Here is an 18208-nt window from a genome sequence, read left to right as displayed (position 1 = left end):
ACTGAGAAACTCTAACTCTTCTCTGCTTTGGCACAGGGACTCAGTTTTGGCAGGTAAGAAAAAAATAGTAAGTGATCATTGTAATCAAAGAGCATATGCACAAAGGTGCTGAATTAAAGTTGCATGGGCAACCTTAATTCTGACATTTCCTAACTCTTGGCAATAGATATTTTTAATACCAGTCAAAAATTAAGTGATTTTTGTAATAGATTTCATGTTAGGGGCAGGGGACTAGAAGTTCTAAGCTGAAGTGCCTTATTTGTAAGGTGGTACAGTGCTCTCAGTGTATTTTTGTATGTCTCTCTTTCATTTCTCCTGTGCTGATGATTGCCAGGAAGTCACAAGGGGCTTTGCATTCCCCCCTCCCACCCCAAAATGGAACTTCTGAGCTCCTTGGCTCACCCTTTGACATGAGTAGTTATGCCATAGAAGCCAGTGTTATTGGACAGGATATATATCTCATCCCCATTGGTGAAGTACTGCCAAATCAAGTGTAGCCTTAAACCAGAAGTGTATAACCTTTCCAATAATGCAATGTCAGTTTGCCATAAGCTTGAAGATCAGACATAGAATTTCATATTTTAATCTGTTGTAAATGCACACGATTACATATTTATTTCTAGCATGCTGTAAGTTTATGCAGCAGTTGACAAAATAGACCAAACATGCTTAGAAGTCTGCAAAGTATAATGGAAAAATGGTACTGGCACACCAATTTCTTCAAGTCTGTTTTTATCTTTGAGCAGCCACATGAATTCTGAAAGGCAAGTCTGATTCTGCAGGGTAAATGTAATAATTGTTCAGATTCATAAAAAATGTTTTCAGCAAAGCTCTCACAAATACCATCCATCCTTTTTACTTAGCTGGATACTTATGATCCAACAGACATTTATAGAAATTTAGTAAATTCCCATAATTAAAGTTGCACAATTCAATCAATCCTAGCTGAACTTTGGCCTGTGTATGTGTGTATTATTAATTTCTGCTTAAATGGGTCTGCAAACATGTTTGAACACCTTTTGTTCCTTTGAAAAAGCTTTGAATTTGAAGGGTCTTGCTCCAATTGGCACAGGGATGGCAGATGCTCACACTTTGATTTTTGAGCATTTGTTGGCAAGTTAGAAATTAAGAAATGTTATTCCGCTGAAGCAGTCTGGGAAAAAGATTGTAGCTGCAAGCAAAGGCTTCTAATCCTCCAGAGGCTGTTGCTGAAATTCCCAATTCTGCTAAGCCTATCTAGCTCAAACAAAAGCTTTCTACTCTTTCCTTTGCTCATGCTCAATGATTCCACGCTCCTTCAAAGGGATGTGGAAGTCATGGGAAGTTTGGGGACCATGGATTGTACACAGCAGACCTAATTTTTTCTTGTCCATCTTGTGTGATACTGATCCACACTGGATAAGCATATTAGTTGGATAGTTCTACTAAAATGGTCAGCAATAAAGTAGTTTAACATATTAACTGTCAGCATTAGGCTACAGAACTGAAATCCTAATGAGAAGTATGGGGCATTTAACACTTTTTAGAGCAGCACAGGCACCGAATCTACGTAATTACCCTTTATTGTGACTATCATAATAATGCAAAACATATTACTGGGCTTGAAAAGCTTTGCAAGGGAGTCTTTGACCTGTTATACAAGGCAGTGGGCTTACAGGTTCAGTAAGACAATTCATATTCAGAAGGCCATTTTTGCTACCACAAAGGCTAGAAAGTTGATGTTCCATATCCAGAACTGGAAATTCTTCAGATTTGTTTGCCACCATATGCAAAGCAGACTTTTGCCCCTTTTGACTGGTGGGTGCTGAATGAAATAGTTATCATTAATGTCTAAAGGGGAAAGCCTACCAGCTACTTAGAAACACATCTAGTTCTTAAGAAGCCATTATTTGATGTAGTCATCTATTGCTATATTTCTAACCTTTCTCCCCTAGTTGAGGTTACCAAGGAGCTGTTAACTAATAAACATCACATAACTGTTCTCTACCAATGTTCTGACCTTTCATGGTTGGATTCCACATTCATTTATGGTACAGGAAGGGATTAAAAAAAGGGCGAGCAACTGGGCACAGCTCATTCTATTTTGCTAAAAACCCCACCCTCCTCTTCTGTCTGCTTTGTTTACATAGTGCTTCCCCACAGCTCCCCATGCTCTTTGGTTGATGTGACAGGGCTCCACTCACCATGCTGTGCCTCCTGCTGGCCATTATGGGGTTAGCTCCACAGGTTGGTACATCTCCTGATGGTGTCTCGCCCGTCACTTCTGTGCCTGGACCCACATCACTCTAAGGACCACAGCATCTTCTTCATGACAGAACCCTCTGGTCATGTCATGAGCTGTGCTACCCCCTTCCAGGGGCAAGTGCTGCAGTTCAACTGTCTTGCCACTTCCCCAGTGGCAACGGGGTGAAGAGAACCTGGGCCCACCCACTACTCCGGATTCTGACCTGAGGACCCTGTAGATGGCAGCCATGAGCTGCATCCCCTCCAACTCCTCACTACCTTTCCCTGGGCCATTTCTCAATAGCCCCAGCACCTTCTTCACCCTCACCTCAGGACCTCAGCCTACATATCCTAGCAGCCAGCCAGGAGCTCTCTCTAGCTTCTCCGGTCCCTGCTAGCAGCACTGCTTTGTCCACAGTGAGAGGTTCCTCCTGTCTGCCAACCACTCCATCCTCCCTCCTTGAGCTCCAGGGAGTAACTGACCATGTAGCTCTTCTTATATGAGCCTGTTGGACCCTGATTGGTTGCTCCGTTCAGCCTCTCTCTGATTGGCTGCCTCCTGTGCAGCCTCCATAGGGCTTTATTAACCCCTTAGAGGCCAGTGTGCAGCCAGTGCCCCATCACAGTTGGTTAAGTGAGAGATCTGCTCTGAGAAGTTAGTATACTGTGATATATTAGTATACTGTGATATATTAGTATACTGTGATATATTTTAATGTGAGAATTATGGAGTATGTGGAATAGTGAAATGCAGCTCACAAAGATTCTGCTGTATTTTACATGTGCAGTTTTTAGGCTGCAAATGCAAACCTTAGTATAGAATTTAGAAAAGTGTGCAAACTTCATCCTAAATGGACCATCTCTTCAGAATGAAAAATATTTACTTTCCTGGACAATTAATTGTTCTGTTCAACCCTAGAAGAGATTGAATTCATTTATTGTCATTTATTGTCTTTCAGGTTGTGTCCTGAATATTTCAGTGTTCAACCTTGGTACCCTGCATTATCCCCTCTAGAACCAGTACATTTAACATCTAAAGATCAGTTGGGACTTAATTTTGCTCTGCATCTTGGAGTCCCTTTGAAAGAGGAGTAGTGTACCAATTGCACCATTATTCCTGTGTGAGACTTTCTCCTGCTGAGGCTGGGGATGGTGGAATGGCTGGCTCTTTGGACAGTTACCCAGACACCAGGATGAATAAAACCTTTTGTTCTGTTTGTACAGATGTACTAGCACAATGGCGACCTGGTCCATGACTGGGGCTCCTAGGCACTGTGCTAATACAAATAATAAATAATAAAATGATTTTTAAAAAATTACTTTTGTTATTAAATTAGATTTATTTTTATTAGGAAGCCTATTTAAAAAATTAATTTAAAATTATGACAATCTGTGTTAAACCTTAAATTTACTACAGTCTATTAAAATAATTTAATTAAAAAAATAAAATTAACTACACAAGGGAAATGACTGCCTAGGAAGAAGTACTGCAGAAAGGGATCTGGGGTCATAGTGGATCACAAGCTAAATATGAGTCAACAGTATCACACTGTTGCAAAAAAAGCAAACATCGTTTTGGGATGTATTAGCAGCAATATGTAAGCAAGACATGAGAAGTAATTCATCCACTCTATTTCACACTGAGTAGGCCTCAACTGGAGTATTGTATCCAGTTCTGGGTGCCACATTTCAGTAAAGATGTGGACAAATTGGAGAAAGTCCAGAGAAGAGCAACAAAAATGATTAAAGATCTAGAAAACATGACCTATGAGGATAGACTGAAAAAATTGGGTTTGTTTAGTCTGAAGAAGAGAAGACTGACTGGGGACATAAAAGTTTTTAAGCACATAAAAGGTTATTACAAGAAAGAAGGAGAAAAGTTGTTCTCCTTAACCTCTAAGGATAAGAAAAGAGGAAATGGTCTTAAATTGCAGCCAGGCTGGTTTAGGTTGGACATCAGGAAAAATTTTCTGTCAGGGTAGTGAAGCACTGGAATAAATTACTTAGGGAGGTAGTGAAATCTCCATCATAGGAGATTTTTAAGAGCAGGTTGGACAGACATCTGTCAGGGATGGTTTATATAATGATTGGTCCTGCCTTGAGTGCAGGAGAGTGGACTATAAGACCTCTTGTGGTCCCTTCCAGTCCTACAATTCTGCCAAGTTTCAATGAAAGTCAAACCACTGAACTGGTGGAAGTGATGAGCTAAGCACCTGGAACTGGAGTTTTGTTGAAGTGCTAAACCAGCTTTTGACAGTAATAGTCTCTTCTGCAGGTGTAGAAAGAATATTTTCTTCATTTCAGTTTGTTCAACTAGTTTAGTGACTAGTTCATTCAAAGTTAAAAAACTGATTAGGAATTGAAAATGCAGAAAAACTTGTTTTTCTCTTATAATCTATGAATAAAAACTAGGTGTGCGAGGATGAGGTCTACTCATTTTAAAATCTTGACCAGAAACAATCAATTCAATTCCGTAACTACATATAATACTTTCTTTGTAGAGATGGGTGAATTTTTTTTTGGCAAATAGTAAATTTGCCAGAAAATGCATTTTTGCTGGGCTCCAAATTTCACAAATTTTGGTCAAATTCAGCTCATAGTTTCAGTTGGGGAAAAAATTACTTCTTGATTTTTTTCTAAAAAAAATCCCCCAGAAACAAAACAGTTCATATCAGCCATTTTGAAACAAAATATTTTAACTTTGTTTTGGAATGGTTTGATTCAGCCCTTTAACTAAAAAAAGTCACTTATTCACCCAACTCTGTTTCTTTGTTTAATAAATCAGTTAGGTTTAAATGCAAATCATGTTTTGATAAACGTCTAATAATCATTTTTCCTTTGTATCCAGCACATTTAATGTAGTTTTATTTAACTAACAAAAAAACAATGTTAAAATGTTGGTTTTGTGCATTTTTAATTATACTCAAACTTCCATCCAAAAAGAGCTGGACACAAATCAAAAGTAACAAATTAATCATCGTTTGGTAAAAGAAAATGTTGAATGATGCATTTCTCAAACATAATAAATGTGTAAAATTTCAGAATCTGAATAAAGGTAAGTTATTCTATAGCATTGGTTTAAATAAATTTATATAATTATGATGTATCCCCCTGATTAGCAAAAAGAAGCATCAAATTTAATGTAAAGTTGCAAATCAACATGTTTCAATGGTTACCAACCAATGAGAATCAACCTTTCTTTAAGAAAATAAATGAAAAAAACAAATGGAAAACAAGATTAAAATCAACTCTTTAAATTAATATTTCCTGCTTAGTGATTTAAATCAGAGACCCATGGATTTCCCAATAGATTTTAGGACATCCATGCTGTTAAAGAGCCCCTCTACCTCTTCTGTGTGTCAACACACTCCTCCCTTAATGTGTAATGAAAGAGGTGCCAGGGCTCAAGCAATTTTTTTACATTCATAACTGATGCAGCAAGCCCATAGTGCCAGGGCTATGAACTGCCAAGCCTAGAGGTGCTGGGGCTCAGCTCTGGCAAGGCTTGGCACAAATTAAGCACTGCCTGGTTCACAATGCATGTTTTCCTCACCCATTAATTTTTCACAGAAGTGGGTATCAGGGCCCCCCGTCTTTAAGTAGATATCATCCTATATAGCTATTGGAAGAATGACCTAGATTGTTTAACTATTATGTTATCTTTGGCATACCACCAAAAATTTAGTCTTTGTAGTATCCAGAGACAATTGTTCAGATTCAAAAGTCTATTTTTGAGTCTATGTATGTCAAATGTAAACTATTAAAAGCAAACATTTCCTATAATATCAACACAATAATTCTCATTCAGTATTTTAAGTTTCCCAACAGCTGGGAATAACATTTGTTTGCATAATTGGTAGTCAGTGACAAGGGAGTAAATAGAAGGGGAGATGCATTCTATATGGAGATTCAGAAACTGGGGTTTTGGATAATCAGGATCCCTCTGTATATATGTATCCTAAAGATACAGCATATTCATATTCAAACGACCATACAGTAATGTGTATATCAGTATAAACAAGACACATATACCTTATGGGGTCAAAATCACTGGTAGCATGAGGATATGCAACTATTGATTGTGCTCACTAGTGATTAGTTTGTGTATATGTTTATATTATACATATACCCTGATAAATAAAGGATGTTGTCCTGTGCCAGTCATGCTTCTTCACTGGACTTGAAAAGGCTAATGTTTGGCAAATAATAATGTAGTACAATCTTGAAATACAGCACATAAATGAAATATACAAAGCACATGAAATAGAGCAAAAAGAGTTAGATTAAAATTAAAATGATACCTCTTAAACAGCTGCAGTTGCCAGGCTACTGACACTGCCGTTTTGTGAGTGTGGTGCGACACAATGCTCAGGCTTTTCTTCTGCATCCTTTAGTAAGTCTGCATTATCCTCTGAACATCAGGGTTTTAGTTCCTTCATCTGTTGTGTAAAGTGATTTCTTTCTACATCCAGATCGAGAGAGTGCATATTTTGGGAGCTGCAAGGATTTGGAATGGACATGGAAATTCTTAAGTGGTTCACAAAAAATGATACCTATGCTAAGGTAGGGATAACATAGGCATGTATCTGTAAATAATGATATAGCCGTAGCCATTCATCCAATCCATTTTGTCAAATGGGTTTATATTATTTAATAATAGTATCTGTAAGGTAAACAGCCTTTCAGTGTAATGGTGTTTTCTATATTTAGTAACCAGGAAGGACTTAGTATGTTTCTGCTCATGCCTGTTGAAAAGAGAAAAGGCTTGGGCTTTTCTCTGTCTCCTTGGAAACTGCAGACATTCTTTAAAATAGCTTCCATAGTGCTGTATATATTTTACAGAATTTTTGAGTAAGCAACATTTTCAGCATAATTTACATGCTATATACAAATATAATAATCATTTGTATTTTGAATAGAAATGATGAGTTTAACAGACGATGACTGAAAAATCAACGTTGCTAAAGATGCAATATGTAATAGTTTGGATATATATTTATATTGTTTTTCTAATTTGCTGCCATTTTGTTCATTCTGATGTTCTGATGAATGCTGCTTTCTGTCTCATACAATGAGCATGTTTGATTGAAACCTGCAATGTCTGAGAAAATCTGCAGGATACTGTTCCGATTCATGATGTTGACAAGAGATATAACAGTCCTTGTAAAATATAATTTAAGTTCTTTAGCTGTAGTGGATTTTGGACCAAATACTTCCTTTATCATGCAATAAAACTGACAGTGTGTCATTGAAACTCTTTATAAATAACAGGAAATATCAACAAGTTTACAAGAGGTACTAAAGAGTAAAGTTTGAAGTACTTTATATGTTATAGTTCAGTGTAAATACTATAATATTCTGAAAATATGGATTTAAATGTACTTGCAAATCAAAAATAGTAAAAACAGTTATATAAGGAATGAATACAGAAATGATGCTGTTTAAGCATGTGTAATTATCTCAACAAAATAGTAATAAATCATAAAAATCATATTTTTCCTTTTAAATCTGCTGTTTAGAGCATAGTTTCATTTCGAGGACACATTTTAAGAAAACCACTGACTTAGCACAGTCAAAATATATAATATTTTCAAATGACCTTGCTCATCTTGTTGCCGAGTCTCCTGTTGCTGAGTCTCGTTAAAATGTCTATTTCTGTCTTTTAATGAAGTTACTTTTTGCTTTTTTATAAACATATTCAGAAAGAAGGCAAAAGTACAGCCAAATTTGAGTTTCAGATAAAAGCAAAGTAGTTAATATGGTATATATTTTGTGATGTACGTACACATCATTTGGGAACCAGGCTGAAAATACAAACTCATTTCAAAGCCATCAGAGGGCATTGACTTTTGGTCTTTTGGCCTTCATTCAAGCCAGCAACCTAAAGGCTTTGCATCCCGTTAATGATACCCTTAGCTATCCAGACTTCTTTGTGTCATTTGAAAATACAAAATACTATATACAATATACCATGCGATCACATTGAAGGAAAGAGTGGGGCTATCTGTAATGCATAGTTGTTGTTTTATTGTGGTTGATGAGAGTAATCTTCAGCCCAGTGTGAGAACCCCTTCCCACTGCATGAGCTTTGGAATGGAGCTTTCAGCCTTGGAAGTCTCCCTGTCTTTAGGCCTTTAAAATTATATTTTCCTGCTCAGTGAGTCATGGTATAATCCAGCTAAAGAGAAAGGGAACAAGAAATGTTGCTAAAATGAAAGCTTTACTTAATACTTTACATTTCAAATGCTTTAACTGTTTTTTTTTTTTCTAGATCTTTTAATAAAAGGTTAAAAGAATTTTGAATGGTGTGTTTGCTGTGGCATTGAACAGGCTGAGGTCTCTTTATATCAAACCCTGGACCTTATTTAACACTGGACAGTGACTGGGTTATTTAACAACTTTGGCCCATTTATTCCATCTAATTTAATACAGCAGGCCCCTTATCCAAAGGGTTGCACCACCCCAGGTCACTCTACTCCTAATAGTGGCAGCCCATCCTCTTACCTCCCAACCCAATACACTTTAGCAGCTGTAACTGCCAGGCCTCCCATTCCCAATAACAATGGTTGCTCTGGAACTGTTTTGGCAGACTTAGGAAGTTGACATTGCATCAGCTGACACTTGGTTTGTATTTGAGAGGTTATCTTTACATAAGAGCTAGAGATCTTAACGTCTTGTTTTTTTAAAATGAAGCTGAGATTCTGCAGAAGCTGATGGCCCTCACTGAGGAAAGAGTCCTCCTTGCCCCGCCTGAGTGGATTTTGCAAGCCATGGGGTGAACCGTTTCCTAAGGACATGTTCTCTCCCACCTTCCCAGTCTGTTTTCATACTTTCCCTGTTGTAGTTGATTGCATATTAAAGTATATTAGGACAGTCTTAATGTGAAAAATGGACAAAAAATTTACTTTAACATGATGGACACAGCTCCTTAGCTACCTACCCTTATTTTGTATTGGTGCTATTTATTTCCTTTGCTTTGACTTTACTCTGTCAATGTAACTCAGTGGTCCCCAAATTTTTACCTCACACCTTCCCAATCCCTGTCCACATTCCCCTGCCCCCCAGCTGCAGTTGGGAGCCTGGGCCGTGGCTGGGGCTGTGATCAGGGCCAGAGTTGCGGCCAGGCCAGAGGCCGAGGCCAGGACCACAGCTGGGAGTGGGTCTGTGACCAGGAGTGGGAGCGGAGCCGCAGGTGGGGCCCAAGACTGGGGCGGACTGGAGCTGCACCCGGGAGCAGGGCCATAGCTGGGCTGCAGCCAAGCAGGGGTTTGGGCCATGGCCGTACCTGGAGCCACAACTGGGACCACAGCTGGGATGGGGCTGGAAGCAGAGCTGGGGCTGGGAGCTGGGGGCAGGGCTGGACGCAGGACCAGGAGCTGGGGTTGGGACAGAGCAGAGCTGAGTGGCACTCCTTCACCACCACCCCATGGGTGCTGGCCTGGGCCTCGCCGTGCCCCCCAAGGTTCCTCCATGCCCCACACAGTTTATGGACCTCTGACTTAACTAATAGTAATTGGTACTCAATCTCCCTTTCAGTGCCTCAAGCCCACCAGTACTGTAATCTTTCTAAATCACTTTGAAATTTGGATCTGTCATGCGTGTTTACTATCCCTCCAGTTTTGGTGCCCAATGCAAATTTAATCATGGTTGAAATTATGCCAGGAAAAGCATGCAAAAAGGCATGAAGCAGTGATGTTGTGTATTTGGAATCCCTAAGGTGTCCTGGATTAGTCCTTCCCTAGTAGGAATTTTCATTGCTTTGAAACTAGAGAGACAAGGTGAGTGACGTAGTATTTTTTATTGGACCAACTTCTGATGGTGAAAGAGACAAGCTTTCGAGCTACACAGAGCTCTTCTTTAGATCTGCTTGGAAACTGACAGATGCGTCATACTAAGACAGAATGGAAGCACCTGGAGGTGCTCTGTGGGCTACTGGTGGCTGTGAAGCACCGTTGGGTGACCACTAATCTAGAATGCAAAGGATTTCTCTCTCTTCTCCCTCCCTCTCCCCCTCCCTGGTCATGTGGACCATTGATTAATTCATATTTTTACAAAACCTACTCTCTCATTTAAAAAATTAAATGAAGGCACATTGTCAACTCAATAAAAAGCGCCTGTGGATGGGAATTGTACAGCTAATGCACTGTACATTGAATTGAGAATGCTTCATTGTTCAAAAAAGAACTGTCTAAATATTTTAATCTTAGTTTTAAATATAATTTCTATGTATTAATGTGAATGAAAATTGTTTTTAAGGGACCACTACACTTCATTAGTAATCTGTATCTCCCCGTGAGAGTGAGATTGAAGCACATTGTGATGTCATACCCTGCTTTGTTTTACATTGGAGTAATTAATTTGTAGGGAGCAATAGAGGTTAAGTGGTTTGTTTTTCCAGTTGCTCTCAGTATAGCAAAGATGATTATGTGCAGATATGTGGCTATCTTGATCATGGAGCAATATATGAAGGGTGTGAATGGGCTGAGTCTCTATCTCATCCTCAACAAAACTAGTAACTCAGAAACAATAACAAAGCATACATCTCATCTCAGGTTTCCTTCCTGAACTTGGCTGTAGCTTGGTTTCCCCTGTGGAACCTTTTCTCCTTATAGAGCCACTCTCATTTCCCTCATATCCAGGACTGACTTAATGAGTTGTACTTACAATAATGATCCAGCAGTACTTCAGCAGCTTTATTCAGGTGTCTAATGCCTACTAACAAGGTGGATCAACAGGAGAGTCCTGTTACAAAGTGGTAAGACTTTGTCCACAAAAACATTTAACAGTACATTAACATATATCAATTGTCTTCCTATTTATTTTTCCTGAAGCATTTTAAAATCTTTTATTGTGAATGTAGAGTACTGGGAAGATTTGAAAAATTACCTTTTCACTGATCCAAAGGGAAAGAATCGGAATTAAATAATTGGTCCATAATGGTTTAAAGATTTAAGAAACGAAAATAATGAAAAATACGTTGCTTAATTTGTTTTATATTGAGATATTTGGCACATGATGTATTTTACCCACACATTTTTGTGGGGAATTAGATTAAGGAATAGAAAATGTTGAATTTTACTACAGGAGAAAATAAAAAAAGAATCCTGTGCCAGATCCTCAGCTGTTATAAATCAGCAGAACTCTATTGTCTTCAGTTGTCTCTTTCTGCATGTATATCTGTCAATGACCTTAAGCCCCTTTTCTTGCATAGTATTTAAATCACATGAATATCTGTATGCTTTTATTGCTGGTATATTCATTGTGTCTCATAAAACATATGACCTTGCTTTATAAAATTAAAGGATATATTTTTTAAACATACTGTTGAACAAAAGTGCATTGTTGGCTCATTTAAAGTGTCCCGTCTCTGTTGCTCAGTTTCATACGTTCATTTTTTATAGGCAAAAATGTCTCAGGTTAAGCAAGTGGGTCTTTTAGCTGCTGGATGTCAGCCATGGAACAAAGATGTATGTGCTGCTAGTGGGGACAGATTTGCCTATTGTGCCACGCTTGCCATTTATATTTACCAGGTAAGATTACTTTTTTCTTAACAGACTACTTACTTTAGAACATTTAGAAAATCTTTGTTTTCTATCTCACTTTCATCGCTGTCAAGAAATGTTCCTGCAATAGTTTTGAAGTGTGATTATAGTCAGAAAAGTGACTGTGTAGAGCTGGCATCTTTTTACTCAACAGATCTGCTCCAAAAACATTTAAAAAAAAAATACTGTTACAATTTGTTACTCAGATCAGCACTGCAGAACCAGTGTAGGTATAGGAGAAGGAGCAAGATTCCATGCTGGCTTGTACATCACCATCAGAATTGTGTAGCACTGAGTAAGGAATGTCAGGATTAGATTTACCTGCAGCCTCTCCCTTAAAGGGTTTGGAGCTCTGCTGAAGAGGTTGGGAAGTGGGCCCAGCAGGGTTGATAGTGTGGGACATGTGCAAGTTGCATTTGTTTGTTTTTATAATAAAACCCCATTTTTAAATCCATCTCTGGGTTGGGAGTGTAATAATTATTCATAACAGGGTAAAACATCTCTGCAGCAAATAGAGTAAGTGGGGTGCTTATCAAGGAGATGCGCAAGGGGATACACTGAAACCTCGCCCACTGCCTGCAGTCTGTGGAGTAGTAATGGAGCAACACCATTGCTTCTACTGCAGCTGCAGTGCAGAAGTAGCCTTTCCAGCTGATTATCACCCACTGGTGAGAGAGTTTTTTGCAGGTGGAAAACAATGGAGTTTTCCATAGTTGTGGATTCATTGGCCCATCCTGCCCTGCTGCGGAGCAAGGAGCCCTTGTGGAGTTGAACTTCATAGCATGCAAGATATGTGGCCCACTGCACAGGCTTTACATCTTATCCACGCCTTGTGCAATGAAACCATATAGATTCCACTACTTTTACGGTATTCAGACCCACAGAGGTGAAAGATTATGAGGGGGAAATGAGGTTTGCCCCCGTGTTCGTCTGCATAATTTTTATCTCTGAGGCTTTCTGGTGATTGAGCCCGAAAGAATTGATATTTAGAGCTGCTTCTTTTACAAAAGCTGTAAAGCAAATTGTTTGAGACTATGAAAAGGATGTTGTATTCATTTTTAATTATACACCATATATAACCTTTCCTTGGATTGTTTAATGATAAATATCTATCAGAACTGGCCATCTCCAGTAAGTATATGTAAGACCCTTCACTTTGCTAATAATGGCAATTTAAGTTTCTAGTTCTTAGACCAGTAAATTTAAGGTCATTAAAGTGCAATCCTTCAATCCTAATGAGTTTTCCTTCTCAGGCACTACTCTGAATAAAAATTACAGGATCAAGCCCTTCTAGTGTGTGTAATTATTAGATTTGCTGTACTTTATAGAACATGTTTGTATTCGGATGCACATCTTGTGGGAGTTGCAGGGAGGGGGCTGTTGAACTAATCACCATTTGTAGGCCTATTATTAAGGTTGCCCGACTCTTCCCATTGTAAACTTCTGTTTTCAATTGTTTATAATTTTGCCAAACTTTAACTGTTTGGGCTGAAAGTTTCTATGCCTCAGGCTGAAGATTTTTGGTTTGTTTGAGGGATTTTATGTTTTGTTTTTTGTTTTGAAAGTTTCAGCCAAAATGATTCAGCCATTTCTAAGAATGAGGCTAGTAAAAAATAAATGGTTTTGCCTGTGTTAAAAAAATTTTACATTAATTTTGTTGAGAAGCCCTAGCACACCCATGCATTGGAACAGAGATGTGAAATTTGGCAGGGAGAGAGAGCCTTTGTTTCTGGGATGTGCATTTTGATCTCAAGAAAATCTGCCAAAATTTGGCCAAATTAAAAGTCTTTGAAAAATTTCATTTTGTTCAGGCTTAGTGGAGACTTGCTAGAGCTTTGAAGCTAAAATATGCAGAGTCTGTCCACAATGAGCATACTTCAGCCCTCACAGTTCCTGTGTGTGACCATCATGCACATATGTTATCCCCATAGAGCAACTGGGCATGCTCCAACGTGGTGCTACCGGAGTTTAGCAGGGCTTTTCTGATCATTGTTTCTCTTAGCTGTTGTGGGTTTGGGTGAGACCAGGTACCAAAACTGAAAGCAAGGTCTGTCTCTCCTGTGCTCTCATCACTTCCCTTGCTCCCATTGGTGGCCAGGCAATGTGAAGGAAGAAGGTTTGATTTGAAAGCAAGAGGGGATGAAAGGCAGACTGAGAGGGAAGAAGAAGTAGATGCAGAGGGAGGAGAAGGACACTGGAACTGCAGGTTGATGTGGGGAGTCAGAGAGAGAGGGAGACTGGAAGTGGCTGGGCAGGGAAACTTGAACTCGGAGCTGGGGGTGGGGTGAAGAGATTGGGAACTGGGGAGAGAAGAGAGTAGGACTGGCTTGGAAAGAAGTCACAGGCAGGGAATATTGAGACTCAGAAGGGGACACCAGAGTTGGGAGATTGGGACTAGTTGGGCAAGGAGATTGGAATTGAGATGAGAAATCTGAGGACTGGAGATTGAGACTGGGTAGTTGAAAAGAATGGGACTAGGACAAGGAGCCAGTGATGGGGAAGAGACAGGACTGGCAACAGGTTGTAGTGAATGGGGCAGAAGGGGTCAAGTTTGTGGGGGGGGAACAGGCAGAAGAGTCTGTGACCAATAGACATACTCCTCTGTAGAGTCGAGTGGAACCCAAGATTCCTGAGTGTTAGCAAATATTTGTGAAACTCCCTGGCAAAGTATCCCATTTCCCACTAGTTGATCCACACAGAGGATGATAATCTACTACTGCTGTCAGTTACTCAGTTAGCTCAAGTGGCAGAAGTCTGTGTGATGGATCTAAAGGTTTCAGTTCTGCTGATGAACACTGAGGGTGTCAATAGAATGCCACATGTGGAATTTCTGTTTTTTCAATTTTCTTTTTTAAAACCCTAGGAAATTAAACACAAAACAAATCTATGTTAAAAGAATATTCTTAAGGTTGCAAAATCAGGCATTTAAAAGTTAGGAAATGCAAGAATTAAAATTGTCTGTGCAACCTCAATAATACCCCATTTGCATATGCATTATGAGACAGAAAGTCTGCAGTTACATGAGAGGAAAGGAGTTTCTTTTGGGTTTTTTCCTGATAATCATCCTTCAGTATAATTTACTTGCTCTTAAAATATTGGATAATGTAATAGCTAAAATACTTTCCAACCTGTATGAAACATTATCATCTAGTTTCTGAACCTTTCATAAAAAAGAAATTGCTACCATGGCTACAACTCCTAGTGCCATTGCAATTAAATATCTGCCACTGTTTCTATTATCAATCCTATTGTGGATGTTTAGCACTGATCATGAAAGATTTTTCTAGAGTGTAAGTTGGCTTAAAAGGTTTTTACTTAAAAATTTTACTTCAAATTGTGTTAACAAATAAATTAGAAGAGGAAAGAAAATATAAGCTTTGGTAGTGATCTGATTTTTGCTGGGCTTTTTTGCACTAAATTAATTTTAAAAACTTTTTAAATGTATAAATCTTAAATTCTGAAATGTTGAAAATAGAGTGTGACAAGCTGCAGAGTAGAAATAGGAATATCATTATGATTTCTCCAGAGTATTCTAATAATGAGTATTAAAAATGATGTACAAAACACAGTCAAAATTATAATATTCATCAATACAGTATGTAGTCCAATGAAGTCTTGTACACCAGAGTTTCCCCTTCTTTGTCTTTATTGCTACACTAAACCAAAAAAATCAGGTAAAGAAACTGAACCACAAAATATACATGAAAGTAATATTAATAGTGTGACTTAAGGTGAAAAAAACAGAGTTAAATCTTTACTATGTCTTTAACCAATCATGTTGTGTTGAAATGAGACAAATGTAGGTTGATCTTGCACACCATAAATACTGAAGCTTTTGGGTGTGAAGGGTTGGATACACATTAGTGGCACTAAATAAATGTTCCTGGAGATTATGTTGATAGCTAGATAGTGCAAACTTCCACTGATTTCCTTCAAAGCAGGATCAGGCCCACTGAAGATTTTAAAAATCACTTCATCATGAGTAAACATTTTAATTTCTTCAACAACTTTCCATTAATTCCAGTGTCAAATTATTTATTTGTGGTTAGAACAAGGTTCCAGGAATCATAAATTCTGTTCCCAGCTCTGCTACTGACTTGCTGAATGACGTAGGGCAAATCTCTTCATCTTTGTGCTCCAGTTTACCCAGCAAAAAAACAGGTATAACATCTGTAAAGTACTTTAAAATTCTGATACGATCCGTGCTATAAAAGTGAAATAAAAAAAGATACTATCTGAAACACTTGGGAGTAATTTTTTAGGAGGCAGGCGAGGGGCATAATTGAATATTGACACCTTTTCCGTTAAATTAAAATTTATCTGGACCTAGCTTATTAAATTGGCAAATACTCAGACTTCTTAAATACAGTGGAAGTCAAATTGTAGTCTTTTAAGCATGGTAAGCTTCATATTCTTGGCTTTTAGTAACTTCAGCTGCTATACTATCCAACCCATCTCATACCATAGATTTTAAATGAGTTTACTGAAATCTGAGTATCTAAAATTAATTTGTGTTGTGTTTTTTTTTTAGTTGGATCACCGATACAATGAATTCAAGCTCCGGGCAATTATGTCTGAGCATAAGAAGACAATCACAGCAATATCTTGGTGTCCCCACAACCCTGACATGTTTGCAAGTGCCAGTGCAGATAACTTAGTGATCATTTGGAATGTGGCTGAACAAAAAGCTGTTGCAAAACTGGACAATACAAAAGGTATTTGAGACACAGAGGTTTATTTCTTGTAGCTTTCATCTTTGAAATAGCAGAAGTACTCACAATACATTAAATGTTGACTGATGGGTAAAGAAGGTTTTAGAAATTGAACAGTTATAGGTAGAGCACAAAATTCTTTAACCTCAGTTATCCTGTAGTTCATTGTAGAAAATAATGATAAAATACAGTGTTTTGGTACATTGTTTTGAACGATATAATAATTACGAAAAAACTGAATTTTTCAACTTTTTACAGCAAAACCTTTCAAAATTCCTTATATTCACGACAAGTTTGTTTGTTTTTTGTTGGCAAGTAAAATAGTCCCAATTATCATCAGCCATAGTGAAACGCAGGCAATTACAATCGGATGGTGAATTTTCAACGCCGTTTTGCCAGGCTGACCACAAGTAAGACCTACAACAAAGGCTGCTGTTTAGATGAGGCCATTTACTAATGATCTCACACAAAGTCTGAAATTAAAGTTTTTTTCAGTTTAGATAAACATCCTAATGTGCAATGCTTAGGTAGCTCTCATCAAAAGTGTTAAACTGTTAACCCAGCCATACTCTCTTCTGACAGCCTGAGTGTAATGACTTCCCCTGCAGCTAGCTAGTGCACCCCAGGTGCTTTCCTGCAGGCAGTCTCTTCGATGTCTGTCCCCTACTCCTGTACCTTTTGAAATTCTGTTAGGTCCAAAAGGTCTGGCAGCAACTCTTGAGCTTCTCAAACTTTTTGGTGCTTTGGGGCTTCCCATTTTGTTATTTTCTAGAATATATAGCATGCCTTTGAAAACCTTACGCACTGTAAGATCTACAGGTCATATGTACTGGTCACAAGTAACCAGTAGTGCACAGAGAAATCTGAATTGATTAAGTCATGATAAAAATTTAACTTTGGCTCAGGATATGGATACGGTACTTATTTTTTAAGAACTGTTGACCAATCCTAAATAATTATTGGAGCCTATGACTGAGTGTGAAAGAGATCTTTTTTATATCCCATTTATGTACCTCCTACATTGCTCCCCACTTTTATTTTCAGAATAAACTGTTTGTGTTAAAAACCTTCATTAATTTTTACACTCTTAGCATCTTTCTGATATCTCTGATGCTGCTATTACAAAAAAGTACCTAAATAAAATGTGCAAGGAAGGGTTGGGGAAAATATATTATGGAGTATTTTCTTTGATCACACCTTGCAATCTCATTTTTATGGTTACGTTGAGTACTGCAGTGTGGGAAATGCTGGGGTCAAACTGTTAAAGACTTGGATACCTGAAGTTAGATGCCTATGTCCATATTTAAGCACCTAAATAAACATGACATGATTTTCAGAATTGCTGAGCATCTATAGCTCCCACTGATTACAAAACTTTAGCATTCAGGTGCAGTTATCTGCTGCTGTAATCTTAGATTAGACTGCTTGGGTTTTTGCCAAAATGTAAAGACATTTTTTTTTAAAGTTTGCATATGGTTTTGTTTTTTAACTGATCACTAATAGTTTATTACTGTTACTGTAAGGTAAGTAATTGTGTAAGGATGAACATATAGCATATAGGAGCAAGCTAATCCTCAGTCATATGCATAACTCCCCTTTGACACTAATGGAAATTGTGTGTGTATCACAGTATAGTCCACTGCTATAAGTATATAAAATCATTTAAGAAACAATTTCACTCTTTGAAAATGCATAAGTAGAGTTTAATTTTATGCCATACCAAATAAACAT

At 38.1% G+C, this 18208-nt stretch overlaps 1 protein-coding gene across 3 annotated transcripts in view; it reads left to right on the top strand.

Annotated features, from left to right (window-relative positions):
- Positions 1 to 6702: 6702 nt before the first annotated feature.
- The window catches only part of WDR17 (WD repeat domain 17), a 62314-nt gene continuing 50808 nt past the window's right edge, over positions 6703 to 18208 (top strand). For all 3 annotated transcript variants that reach the window (XM_067551702.1, XM_067551704.1, XM_067551703.1), the window contains exons 1-3: positions 6703 to 6786; positions 11625 to 11753; positions 16297 to 16480. In XM_067551702.1, the coding sequence (XP_067407803.1) occupies positions 6736 to 6786; positions 11625 to 11753; positions 16297 to 16480 (364 nt within the window). In that variant the 5' untranslated portion in view covers positions 6703 to 6735. The remainder of the gene's footprint in view (positions 6787 to 11624; positions 11754 to 16296; positions 16481 to 18208) is intronic.

This window comes from Emydura macquarii, unplaced genomic scaffold (genome assembly GCF_026122565.2).
Source record: "Emydura macquarii macquarii isolate MOO-44397 ecotype Brisbane River unplaced genomic scaffold, CSIRO-AGI_Emac_v2 contig_1363, whole genome shotgun sequence".
In the NCBI taxonomy this organism is placed as follows: Eukaryota; Metazoa; Chordata; order Testudines; family Chelidae; genus Emydura; species Emydura macquarii.
Note: the sequence above shows the minus strand (reverse complement) of the source record. Positions and strands in the feature narration are given on the sequence as shown.